This window comes from Mytilus trossulus, chromosome 2, assembly GCF_036588685.1.
Source record: "Mytilus trossulus isolate FHL-02 chromosome 2, PNRI_Mtr1.1.1.hap1, whole genome shotgun sequence".
In the NCBI taxonomy this organism is placed as follows: domain Eukaryota; kingdom Metazoa; phylum Mollusca; class Bivalvia; order Mytilida; family Mytilidae; genus Mytilus; species Mytilus trossulus.
The window spans coordinates 18,313,011-18,327,542 of record NC_086374.1 but is presented as its reverse complement, the minus strand read 5'-3'; the positions used below and the strand labels follow the sequence as shown (position 1 = coordinate 18,327,542).

Below are 14,532 nucleotides of genomic sequence, written 5' to 3'. Positions count from 1 at the left end.
GGTCAGATGAACCCTTCTAGACAGATGTGGTTACCTCAAAATCATTTCATGCATCAAATATAGTTTACCTATTGCTTATAGTAGCAAAGAAACAACCTTAATTAACAAGCAAAACATAACATTAAACAATGAACATGGAAAATGAGGTCAAGGTCAGATGAACCCTGCCTAACAGACATATACACCTTAAAATAATTGAATGCATCAAATTTTGTTGAACCATTACCAATAGTATGTATTAAGAAACAAATTTAGAAATAAACTATGAAGATGAGGTCAAGGTCAGATGATACCTACACTTTATAATCATTCCATTCACCAAAGCTGCGCCTTGAGTGCATGGTTTTGTGTGAGAATTTTTATATTATGATTATAAATAGTTTCTGCCATGCGGACATGTGAAAAACACACACCTTTTATCAATGGCAATAGACTTCACATCATATTAAGGCATCTATAAATAAAGCATGACACTTTTGTGACATTAGTTGTAGACTGGACAAAAAACGTAAAATTCATATTAAACCTTTGTTGTCAAAGAATTTGAAACAGACAATCTTGTCTTTTAATTCCTGGTGGACAAGTCTTGTCTTTTAATTCCTGGTGGACAGTTGTTTCATTGACAATGATGGTATTTTTATATATTTGTAGATCTTGTCATCCTGCTAATAATTTTTCTGTTTCTACATTAGTTTTGGGTTATATAAAGATCTAAAAAATTAAAATATGTATTAGTCATTTTAAAGGAGTACATCATAGATTTTGATCATGTTGACTTGGTTGTACATTTTAGATCTGGTCTAAAGATCATTTTTGCTTGTGAAGTTTTTTATCCAGATTTTCAAAAAAATGAGCAAAATGACAATAACCGTCATTTAAGGGCAATTCCTCTGTTGCTGTTTTCCTTTAAACTTACCAACTAACAATTTTTTAACAGTTTCAAAGTCAATAGACAATGACTGGAAGGGAAGGGGCAGATTTTCTCAATGGCAAATGAGATGTGGAAATGCTAATACAACTGACCTTCCATTTAAGGGTATCATTAAAATGACCAAATTACAAACTTTTAGCCTTGTTGTTACCTTCTATAGAAATAACACACCTTAGGATGTCTTCTGAACTTTGCTAAGGTGACCCCAAACTTAATTTTAGTATCATTTTATCAATACTTAAATGTACCAAGCTCAACCCCAGAATCTGTTTATTTGGTGATATTCTTCATGTTTTAGTCGTTCTGAATATGTATGACACATTTGCCACTGGGCGTTTATCAACCAACAATCACTCAATCATGTCTACTGTTGAACTCAAATCAAATGATTATACATTGTCTGGTTTGTGTTTAAGAGTTGTTGTCTCTTTGATATTAACAAAATATCTTTCAATCCATGTCAATGAAAAAGAGAAAATATATTATCATTAATTATTTATTACAATAACAGTCCTGATATATTTCAAACTATTCAATACATAAATACTAAAACAAACATTACATAACTAATTTCCTGACAGCTGATTCTAGTGTTAGAATAAGGAAACTAAGGCTTTTCAATCTAACAATTATTGAAAAAAATACAGATTACATACGAGTATAATTGATGGTGTAAAAATAGCATTTTTTGCTATATTATTTTAAATTCATACCCCAAAATGACACTGATGCATTTGTTGCATGAAAAAAGGACAATTGAGAATAATTATTGCAATACATATCTGTACAAAATAAATCCAACAGAGTATCTTTCTTAAACAGCTCAATGGATTGTATATTTGTTTCTAATTTAAATGTAATCTATTCCCTGTCTATATGGATAAAACACAATAAAGGGAGTATAAAAGATAGATCATATCACAAATAACCTACAAAATTTAGTTTCTGTGTTCATCAACAAAGTTTACCAAAAAAAAGGACTGTCATTGAATTTTCAAAGTCTGCAGTTCTTCCAAAGGTATGTCAACTGCAAGCTAGCAATAACTTCTTCAGAAATGTACCATACAGAAAAGAGCCAAATTTCAATTGATTTAATTAGTTAATGTGAAAGATTTAAACTGATTAGGCATTAAAAATGCTCCAATTCAAGCTTAAATATGACAAATCTATCAAATATGCCAAAAACATCACTTTTCAGATGTTTTTTTGTCAAAATAAAATTTGGCCGCAGCCTTGTTAATCCTAAACCTTTATATATGTTATGTATTATCATCATACACAACTTATATTTCAATATTATGAATGAACAAAAATGCGGTCAATTTCATTTAAGACGGAATTCGTTTAAATTAACTAAAATGCTAAAATTGTGAAGATTTCAGTTAGTTAGCATGACTTAATAATGCTGGTACCTGATATATGTGCATTGTATTGTCAAAAACAGCCTATATTTATGTAAATGAAGCATTCTTCTTTCCAGTAAATAGCTAACAGATTAAATTTTTACAATTTTGTAAAACTGTTATATTTTGGAGCCAATAAGGGGTCTTACTGAACCTACTCCTTTCTATACATAAAAAAAAGATCATTATCAGCTGATAAGTCAGAATCAAGCTAAGGAAGAATGGACCTAGGTACAAAAAAACAAAACATATAGTATGCTCATAGCAATCAATCAGCAAAATTTTCAGAGTTCAAAGCCTAAAGATCATTAATAATAAACTGTGGATGGTTGCACTTGGTGCCAGCCAAATATGAACACATAAAATTAGAAACTGTTTATACAAGGTGAAACATTCGCTTTCTGATGTAAATTTTCCAAGTTTTCTAATAAGTTTAAAATGGTGGTAGTTTAATCAAGTATCCATCATTAAAGCATCTACAGCGCTTTGAGCTTCTTTTCCCATCATGCTTTGTACTTCCTGTGTTACATTTCCTTGACTATTAGATTCCCTTTCATGGTATTCTTTGACTTCTTTATCGTATCGTTCTTTCTCATGCTCATACATGTCATAATACACCTGAAAATATTTTGACATAAATTAACTCACTAATTACTAAACTGTCTGAATTTCCTTGTAAAAAACTTTATAAGTATACAAAACCCATACAATTTTTTTTTCATTTACATTATAGCAAAACAATGATCATGAAGTTTACAAAGCAATTTATCTTAAAATAATTAAACATTTAAAACTTTAAATCAAAAATTTCTTGGACTAATCTGATTTGTACAGTGTAAGATATCACTCAATGTTATTAGTACATTTTTTGTAATATATTATATATTTGAATTATATATAGATTGCTACACTTCAACAAGTGTATTACAATATTTCTGCACTCAAGATGATTAAATTTTATTATTTAAAGCGCAAGGCTTGCCCAGCTTTTCAAATGATTAAAATTTTAATGTTGAGAATGGAGAAATATTGTAATACACAAGTTATAGTGATGGAATCTGTTTCTCTGATGTTTTCTATCCTTCATTTTCAAAGGTTCCAGAAACTTCTATTCTTTATATGCGACGTCATCAGGCATGGTCGCCTTTTTCATGACGTCACAATAGGAAAATTCAGAAGAAAACAAAACATTTTGACGTTATAATCAAATTTCGACTACCGGTAATCATTTGCCGAGAACAGATATTTCACTAGTGAGGGGAAATATTTTTCTCACACCATTCAAGAAATGTGAAAATTAGAGAATTCTCTATCTTAATTAGGAGTAATGAAATATATACTAACCTCGCTCTATTGAAAACCCATGGGTGGCCTTCGCTAGCTGTTTCCACTCTTTGGTCGGGTCAGGTTGTTGTCTCTTTGACACATTCCCCATTTCCATTCTAAATTTTATTTTATATCATAAATACCTTTTTCTGCTCTGGAGTTAAGCCATTCCATTTCTGTGCTAATCGTTTTGTCATTTCATGATTAGAGATTTCTTCGTGTTTATCCTGTGATAAAAATAAAAGTTTTGTTTGTTTATAATATGACTCTTATTATCAGTCTACATCATAACATATGGTAAACTTTTTCAATGCTAATACTAAAACATCCAATAATTGATTTTCAAAATAAACTACTGCACCCTTCCTTTGTCACAATTTTTCTGTTTAAAGTTTGACATAAACCTATCAGAACTTTAAGAATGAATATACATATTTTGTGCACATTCCCATGATTATGTACCAGAACAAAAATACTAGCAGATATAATTCAGCCATTTACAATCTAGTGGTCATACCAAATGAAAGAAAATCACAATCATAATAATTTAAAAAGATGACTTAATTTTAGGTAATTACCACTTATCATATCTGAGAGGATGCTGCAAGAGCACATTTGTTTTCACATCACTTGAGTATGATTTAGAGCGAGGGAGGATGTGTATAATAATAAAAGGTAAACCTTGGTATTTATCTCTGATGTACAAACAGTTAAATGTATAAAAAAAAAATCTACCTCTATTTACACATTGAAGATGTGCTTGTTGGCATTTATTTTGTTGAAACTTCAATTAATCTGCCAACTGTATATTAAAGAAATATTTCAAAAACACTTGGATGTACAAAGTTTCATTTAAGCTAAGATCAGATATTAACTATATTTTAAAACACTACATTTATTTGCACCTGCCCTAGTCGGGAACCTGTTGTTCAGTGGTTGTTGTTTGTGGATGTGGTTCATAAGTGTTTCTCGTTTCTCTTAAATAATAGATGGTTGGTTTTCCTGTTTCAATTGTTTTATACATGTATTAGTCATTTTGGAGTCTTTTATAGCTTAATAAGGTAATCCAGCAATTAATTTTGGACAAACACGGTTTCATTTAAATAGGAATTGATATGTGATCATGTATATTCAAATTAGGGGAAAATGATTTATCATATTCATAGAATTTTTAAAACTTGTTTAAATTTGACATTGTTTCTCTAAATATGCATTTAAAAAGTTTGGTGGGGAAATTCAGAAGTGACAAATGCTTGGCCGCTTGGCCTAGAATGTCTAGTGTTCTGTAAATCTAACATTTTGTATTCAATAATCCACATATATAAAGAATAAAATTGAGAATGGAAATGGGGAATGTGTCAAAGAGACAACAACCCGACCAAAATAAAAAAAAAAAACAAAAAAAAAAACACCTTGTAATATTCTTCCTGAACTGACGATCTCTGTTGGGTACAGAACAACAAAAATGCATTGGCAGGCTTCTTTGGAGCATTACTGTCTGCTTTTGATTTCTTTGCCTTTGAACCTGGAGTCATGTGATCTATCCCATGAGCCTTTAGTAGAGGATTGATATTAGACAAGATCTCAGATACTGTCCTATCAGTGCTGCTCATTGGGGATGATATTTCCTTTTCTACATCTTCAAAAGAGGAACATGGCTCTGTTGCACCTAATAATTTGTCCTCCTGTCAAACAACAACTTTCAGGTTATTCATATTTTTTGTTGGTTTGTTAAAAAACTACAGACACTGATTTTAAACAAGATTTATTTCACAATCAGTAACTATGTATTCTAAACTTTCCTTAAGTAGCAAAGATCTATGTATATAAATTAAATGTCACACAGTTCACATTTTGTCTATTTAGATGCTGGACAAGGGTAATGGTAAATATCACCTAACTACTGCTATAGCATTACATGACCACAAAAATTGCAGCTGTATGAAAGGCTTTGGGCAAGATTTATTTTGTTAATAATAAATAAGGGCTATTCCATTAAAATGTAAGTGGGAAAGGAAGTTTAATAAACTAAGTGGGGACTGGTTCTGTTATGAATCTATTACCATTATAAATGCAAAATTATCTTAAAAATGATTCTAGTTGGTAAGGATATTTAGAAATTCGCTTCCTACCCTCCTACAAACATTTTAATGGAATAGCCCTACTTATTATAATTTCACGCATATGTATATTTACAGACCTACAATCTGTTCATGCCTATATGTTCGCATGGCAAACAATCATGTTTTTCCCTGACTGTTAATGTCTTTACACTCAAATCATTGAAAGTTTGATGTGTACTCTAAATGATATTTTAGTCTTAGGTTTTCTAATTAATTGTAATTGCCTTTGAAGTAGCTTTAAGTGACTGTGAGTTTTCTTAGATCTGTTCTTAATGTCTTTCATGTACTTGTTAGTTATTTTTGACATTTAATCTGTTTGATGAGCACAAGACCTTTTAAACTGATTTTGATACTTTGTTCTTACTTTGTGCAAATGTTTCACCACTGTCCTAGATAGAAGGATGGTTGGAGTGGCAGCCAAAATTCTGTATGTGGCTGTCGAAAGTCAGAAGCCTATAATTTAGCTATGTCATATATATTTTTGAAGGCTGTACAGTGACTTACATGTATATTTGATAACCTTCTATGTCATTTTGCCTCTGCTAGAGAGTTGTCTTATTGGAAATCATGCCACACCTTTTAATGATTTAATACTGATTAAAAAGTTTGTGGGAGAATTCAGTGTATTCCTTCATGGTTAATAATTCAAACAGATTTTAACCATGTTTCTTCATTTCTCCTACCTCCCACATAACTGGTACTTGTACATCTCTATAATTATCTCCATAATCATCTAATCGGTTGGCTAAATACCTACAAAATATACATATACTAATATAAATAATTATAACATCAGCATTTAATAAACAACTCACTACACCAATAAATGAGAACACTTCTTCAAAGAACATAAGGAATGAGAACAAAACTATCAAATTTTATATTCAAGGTGTATGTTAAACGTATTAGCGTATAAATAATTTTTTTTTACTTTAAAAATATTTAAAAGCAGCATCAATCAATTTCACTATGTATAAAGATGTTGAAGCAATTCAAATGTGTACCTTTAATTATATAGAAATTGGTTATAAAGATATATATATCTCAACTCAATCTTGAACAAGAATGTGTCCATAGTACAGGGTTGCCCCACTCGCACTATCATTTTCTATGTTCAGTGGACCGTGAAATTGGGATCAAAATTATAATTTGGAATGATAATTAGAAAGATCATATCATAGGGAACATGTGTAATAAGTTTCAAGTTGATGTAACTTGTACTAAGTTTCAAGTTGATTGGACTTCAACTTCTTCAAAAACTACCTTGACCAAAAACTTTAACCTGAAGCGAACAGACGCACAGACGGACGAACGAACAGAGGCACAGACCAGAAAACATAACGCCCCTCTACTATCGTAGGTGGGGCATAAAAAGTATACAAATTTCATCAATGGAAAAAAATTGATTGATTGATTTATTGATGCTTAATGCCACTTTCAACACTTTTATACTATTTTGTGGCAATCTGTTTTTAATGGTAGAGGAAGCCAGAGTACCAAGAGAGAATACCAAATCAGGGGCGGGTCCAGGTAAGGGCGTAATGGGCGTACGCCCCCCCTTTAAAAAAAAAAAAAAAAAAAGCCTATCGTAATAATCTGCTAGTATTGTATAGAATAAAAGCAATTTATCATATTCATTAATTAAACACATACTCTGATTTCTTTTTATACTGATTCCCCAATCTGATGGGTCATCATCAACCGTAAAATTTCGTTTCTCGGAGTCCGGCTGATGTAAGGGCATGCTCGACTTTATTTCCAAACATCATGAAAGTTCTCTTCTTACTTGCTTTGACGAGCGTCACGTCAAGCTCCACCGAAAGAGCTAACTCATCCCTTAAGTTGATCAAGAATGATTTGAGAAGCACCATGAAGGAGGATCGCCTAAATGCTCTGCTTCTTTTATATGTTCACAGAGACATTAAACTTGATTTTGATAAAATTATTGACGATTACGCCATGAGAAATCCACGTAAAATGGTTCTAATGAATCCACTCTAGTAATTGAAAATGAGAGTCCGTCAGTACTTTTCTGTGTTCATTTTAGGTTTTGCGTCAAGGTACATGTATACTAGAAATATGTATATTTCCACATTAAAGCAATACTCAGAACGAAAGAACTTTATTCTTCAGTGTTTATTTGTCTTGTATCATGTGTGTCGTTCAACGAAACCCGAACTTAATAAAAAAATAGAGGGATCACTTCATAATTTGATGCTAAATTGTTGAAATTCAGGAGCTTCTGAGCTTCCCCATGGACCCTCAACCGTAATCACGCCTCTCGTTAATAAAATCCTGGCCTAGGAATTGAAATGTTAAGTAACTCCTATATACCCTTGAGTTTGGAATTTCTCGTTATTGGTCTACTCCTATTAAGATCCATCCAATCATTTTAATATACCATAGACAATTAATGGAGAGAACTCGGCATAAAAAATGTCACATCCTGACACTTTAACTTTAAAATATACATGCTCCAAGTCAGGAACCGTTGCATTAGTGCAATTCTCTATTATTTTATGTTTTAAAGCCAAAAAAAGGTCCCACAAATTTTTCGCCTCGCTTCGCTCGGCAAAATATTTTATTCTAAGCCCCCCTTTCAAATATCCTGGACACGCCCCTGCAAATGACCAATTCAAGGATAAATCTATGGCAAATACAACATTTGTAACTGTGAACATTAATAATTTCTCTTTGTTCAACTTACCTCCTTTCACGTTTGTATCTCTTTATCATTTTCTTTACATGCTGGATTCTATTGACAACTTTTTCATTTGCCTAGAAAAGAGAAAATATTTTTCTCCATTTCATTTCAGTCTATTTCATTAACATGTTTAACCCCTCTGTCCTAAGTCAGGAGCCTCTGGCCTTTGTTAGTCTTGTATAATTTTTAACTTTAGTTTCTTGTGTATAATTTGGAGTTAAGCAGGGGTTCAAATTAACATTTGGTACTGGAAGGTCCAGGATCTTGAACACTCAAAACTGAAAGGTCCAGAACCTAATCTCCAGGTCCTACTTTTACTTGAAATATATCCTAACTCAGAAAGATACAAAAGTAATGTGATTTTGATGTAAGGTTAGTTTTAGCTTGCTTCATAGTCAAAACCACTGTTGTATAACAGGTTTAATAATAAATGTAATTGTCTTGTAGTTGTATATTATAAATTGAAATATTTTTAAATTTTTAAATAACTAGTGGGGAGGGTGTCACTGTGGGTGGGTGTGTTGTCTCAATTATTGGTAATTAATGACTAATTATACCATTATATTAAACAGTTCAAATTCAAAGCTGTTTAATTAAGTACATCATATCTGGGACTATTATACTAATAATATAATAGTCCCAGATCATATCTAGTTGATAAAGTATAATAGATCAGTTTCTCTGTGAAAAATAAAGTAAGAAACTTCCAGATTTGTATTGGCCCTTCTGAAAACTGAGAAGAAATTACCTCTTGAAATTGTAGTAAAATGTTTACACTATAAAAATAATCTACAAGTAATAATTATATCCACATTTATTAATGATTAAAGAAAATTACTGTCATATTTTATTGGATTTTGACATGTAATTCAAAATTTGTGTACAGAAGTAATTTTGAGTTTCTGTATAAAATATTTTCTGCTTTTTTGTTATTTTCAATATATCTTTTTGTTTTTTATTCTAGTCTTTATATTTCATCATCATAGATGTGTTGTCAACTGCCTCCTAGAATTATTATTTGTTCATTGTATTTGATAGGCAAACTCGGAATTACCCCTATACGCTCCAGAATCTAATCCGGTATTGCATTTGTCTTCATGTCTGGTTTATGGCACACATTGTTTTCAATTTTGTATTTGTCAGTCAGATGTAATTTTACTCAGATAACACATTACTTGTTGTTGATTTTTCGGTATAAAGCTAGCAATTGAACAAAATGAACATCGCTGTCAAGAATAATAAAGATGAAATTAAATTTTGAGATTGTTTGGAAATTTGGGTTTTATAAAAAGGTCTGCATTTTTATTTTCTTTCCGATCGAAGGTCCGTCGGGCGTAGTTTGTAACCAAATCTATAGCCTGATTGCAATAGTGGAAGGTTGCGGAACTGGGACCAATGCTAATTTGAACCCCTGATGATGAATAAAATTATTTGAATTAATAATGTGTTATATATATGAAAAGATAATCCATTTTATTTATGATCATTACTGCTAAGAAATTATGTGTTCTTATTTTGCTTCTGTTTTTCTCATTTGTTTAATGTAACATGTGTAATGCCATCTAAATAAATAGCTGTATATTCCATATTACATTATACAAAATATTCAAAAACTAACCAGGATCATTTCTACGAAAGCTTATTAGGGATGGTACCATGATCGTGTATGTAGAAAATATAAAAACGGTCTCACTAATTAGCGACAACAAGAATTTTAGCGACAACAAGCGTCAACAAGAAACTATTTAGCGACAAGGAAACATATTTTTTTTAATTAAAATTAATTTTTGCAATAAATATTAAAAGAATATGCAAAAGAAAATAATTTTAGCGACAAAAAAGTTAAAATTGATAGAAAAAAATGAAACATTATTTACATATTTATTTTATCATCTATTATGTATAACAGCCAGTATTACGTTTAATTATTGTATTATGAGATTACTTTTCCTTGTGTTGTAGAACATATTAATCATCTTAAAATTTCTTTTTTAAAACTCTTTTCGAGTTCAAAAATATGCAATATATATTAAGCTCGCAAAATGAATTATTAGTGCATCATTGTCCTGAAAATATTGACAAAATACAAAGAACTGAAATCAAACAAGAGGAAAGAAAATTGAAATGTGAATGTTTTCATCTTTTAATTTGTGTATTGCCTCATTAAACGATATTTATCATGTTTATGCATATTGATTGAACACATGTTGAAGATGAATGAAAATTAATGACAATCTTCAGTTTTCAACAGGTGTTCACTATTTACAAATGTTTCATTTCTTCGCCTTTCTATATACATGATATAATAAAACATTTAAATTAGACATATCTGCTCGTAAATTTTAAAAAAAAACATTACATACAAATTTCTTTATATCTAATAAAAAAAAAATGTTCTCTTGTTGCTAAATAGTCTTCTCACTTGTTGTCGCTAAAATAATTCTTGTTGTCACTTGTTGACGCTTGTTGTTGCTTCTTGATGCTTGTTGTCTCTAATTAGTGAGACCCTATAAAAATCAACATTGAACTTTTTTTTCACATTTGATGACATTTCAAATCTTAAGATCACTGTGAGTAGTAATCTTTTTTTCACTTATTCAATAATTTCTGGGTTTATTTCACATTTTATTCCTTTAGTCTTTAGATCCGATCCGATGACATTAATCAATTATAAAACCAGAGGGGCTACATGTACCTGCGACGGCTAATCATCATTTCTTTGATATATGAGGGCCCTCATGGGGTTTTTTATAAATGTGATTACTTGGCCGTTTTTATAATGATTATTTGATTATTAAGCCAAATATTTCATGATTATTTGATTACCTAGGACTGTATTTTTAGTTTATGATTATTTGATTACAAAAGATAAGCAAATATTTAATGATTATGTGATTATATTGGCAAAAAAATGGTGATTATGTGATTACTAGGACCCCCCCCCCATGAGGGGCCTCATATATCTGAAGTTTTGACTATTTTTCAGAAAATACCAAACACGATACATGGAAATTATGTGGAAGACGAATTAAAAAAAAAATTGATCTTGATTTTCTTGATATTTATTTTTTTTATTATCTTTTAGTTTCACCTGTTGTATCTGTTCACATTTCTGTCGTAAAGCGAAATATTTCTTCAAGAAAGCATTTTCATTTTGTAGAATATCTAACTGTGCCTCTAAGGCCTCTGACATTATGATAGAATCTACGAAACTTAGGCACCGACAAAAAAAAAGCAGCAATATCTATTTCACTGGTACTTGTTTCGCTTGTAAGGGCAAAAAACAATTGGGTGAACCGTGACCCAGACTAATTAGTTAGTTCCGGTAAATAGGGTTAACTCGGCACAGAAACAACTCGCCCCTCCTATGAAAGTAAATCGGACCCGGACCGTCTTTATTGTTTATCCGGAAGTTAGGTAAACAAAACAGGACGGAATGTTATCATACTGGAAATTCTAAATAATCATGTCTACGACCCTCTCAAAATTTCAAGGAACGCTTGTAGGGGCTGTTGTTGGTGACTGTATTGGTGCCATTTTTGAAAGTTTGTGGGCCAAAACAATTAACCCTAAAAAAGTGATTGGAGCGATAGAAAATTTGGAAACTGCCAGTCAAGAAGAAGATAATCACAGAATATACAAGTTTACAGATGACACTGCAATGGCCAGATCAGTAGCCAAGTCTTTGGTGATCAATGAGGGATTTGATGCAAGTGACATGGCTGAAAGATTTTCTGAGAATTACTTTGATGAACCAGACAGAGGTTATGGTGGAAATGTAATCAATGTTTTTTCACAGCTTAGAGAATCCGATTATAAGGATGTGTTTGGACCAGCAAAGAAACAGTTTGGTGGTTCAGGGTCTTATGGAAATGGTGGTGCCATGAGAATAGCTCCAGCAGCATTATTTTCATTCAAAGATAATGACCCAGAAAAGTCAAAAGATCTAGTTACACAAATTACAAGTATAACACACACTAATAACCAGGCAATTCTTGGTGCCATTCTCCAGAGTTATGCTGTAGACATGGCTTTAAACAGTTCTAGCTCATTTTCACCTGATGAAATGGTAGATGCTCTTATAACACTGATGAAAATGGTAGAAGAGGATCCAAATGAGACAAATCAATCATCGGAGGGACCTCAAAAGGAAGACAAGTCAGAGCAGAAACTAAAAACATATGTTGAAAAATTGGAATTAATCAAAATGTATTTAAATCAGGAAGAGCAACCAACTCAACTGACAGTTCACACTGAATTAGGTGCTGAAATCTCAGCATTTGAATCTGTTCCTGCAGCAGTGTATTCATTTCTTCGTTCACAGAAAGACTTTGCAGATTTAAAGGACAGAAATTCCTTTGAAAAGACCATTGTGTATGCTATATCATTAGGAGGAGATTCAGATACTGTAGCAACAATGGCAGGTGCTATAGCAGGTGCTTGCTATGGAGTTGAATCAATTCCAAAATCATGGCAGAAATGTTGTGAAGGAGTAGAGGATGCAAAAAAGTTTGCTGAAGGACTTTACAAATTGTCACAAATGTCATAGAAACTTTACAAATTGTCACAAATGTCATAGAAACTTTACAAATTGTCACAAATGTCAATGAAACTTTCAGACAAATTGTCCCAAATGTCATAGAAACTGAACAAATTGTCTCATAAGTCATAGAACCTTTACAAATTGTCACAAATGTCATAGAAACTTCACAAATTTTCACAAAAGTCATAGAAACTTGTGAAATGTGTTATAAAATACTTTATACTTTAAAACAGTATAGACACATACATTGTACATGTACATGTTGTACATATAACAAGGGCACTGTTTTTGTCCAAATGCAGGAAAATTAATAAAGTTACCTAGGAAATAAAAAGTTTATGATTTTTAAGTCACCATTGTTCAAGTGCTAGTAAATCAATTTAAAGTTTTTTTAATGCCTTTTTTACTGTTATTTCGGGAATATATCTACATTAGTTCTTCTTCGAAAAAAAACCTAAAAATTAAATAATGTCAACTCAGACAAAGTAATTATAAATTAACATATTGTTTGTGCTCTTTAAGCTATTAAATATTATAATTTCAAATAAAAACATTATTTATACATTGTACCAGGCTGCATTTGCAATTGAAGTATTGAGCCCAAATTAATTGGTTTAATGTACATGTATTATTGAATTTCTAATTCATCCATGGTGATTCTATATTTTGAATAAAATCTTATTTTTATATTTGTTGATCAAAATATCATTTTGAGACAACCATAACAAATAGTTATAGTAATCACAGTCTCAATGTATTTTACATGAAGTCATAATTAGAAAACAATATTATGTTAATTCAATTATTCTAATCTTCAACTATGGGCAGATGCATGTCTAAACAAAAAAGGTTATGATATTGAATTGTGTTATTAAAGGCCAACTTGTCACAGTGACAGTCAGAGTTGTACTTTTCATCGGAGGTGGGTAAAGGGAGAAGGGCATGGTGCTCTGTCCCCCTGTTGTTGAAAAAAAATAGTAGATCATTTAGAGAATCACTGAAGCATGACTTCAGCAGGCCCTCTATGTCCACCCCCCTTTTATGAAAGTTTCTGTATCTGCCACTGTTCATAGACATTTAGACACATTTTTGTAATTCAATCAATTATATTAAGTCAAAAGTTTACTTTTAAAATTTGGCATTGAAGTCTGTCTGACTCTGACTTGATTTTATAGGCAATCCGAGTTCACTGTATAGACGGTCCGAGTTTTGTTTTTTTTGGCCGACTTGACTTAGGCCGAATTGTCTTATACCCAATTATTTGAACATAAGTTCTATTCAGATCTTTTTGCCTGGGAACCATATGAGATATGATTTAAAACCTGTAAAAAAAAAGCACTGTAACACAATAACGCACAATAACTGACGAAACCAGTCAAATCATTCGTGAAACGCTTATAAACATTTAAAGTTTCAAAACATTAAATATCAAAATCAGGAGATGTGGTATGATTGACAATAAGGCAGGTGTTTAAACTTAAACCCTAATAAAGCTACTGGTC

The 14,532-nt window shown here is 31.4% G+C and overlaps 2 protein-coding genes across 2 annotated transcripts; one reads left to right on the top strand and one right to left on the bottom strand.

The window, feature by feature from the left end:
• Positions 1-1,413: 1,413 nt before the first annotated feature.
• On the bottom strand, positions 1,414-11,783 carry LOC134706661 (uncharacterized). Its single transcript, XM_063565790.1, has 6 exons — positions 11,579-11,783; positions 8,491-8,561; positions 6,467-6,536; positions 5,073-5,345; positions 3,804-3,887; positions 1,414-2,952 (listed from the first exon to the last, which is right to left on the bottom strand). The coding sequence occupies exons 1-6, from the start codon at positions 11,678-11,680 to the stop codon at positions 2,788-2,790; spliced, it is 765 nt and encodes a 254-aa protein (XP_063421860.1). The 5' UTR covers positions 11,681-11,783; the 3' UTR covers positions 1,414-2,787.
• Positions 11,784-11,856: 73 nt separating this feature from the next.
• On the top strand, positions 11,857-13,717 carry LOC134706660 (ADP-ribosylhydrolase ARH3-like). Its single transcript, XM_063565789.1, has one exon. The coding sequence runs from the start codon at positions 11,954-11,956 to the stop codon at positions 13,034-13,036; it is 1,083 nt and encodes a 360-aa protein (XP_063421859.1). The 5' UTR covers positions 11,857-11,953; the 3' UTR covers positions 13,037-13,717.
• The last annotated feature ends 815 nt before the right edge of the window (positions 13,718-14,532 follow it).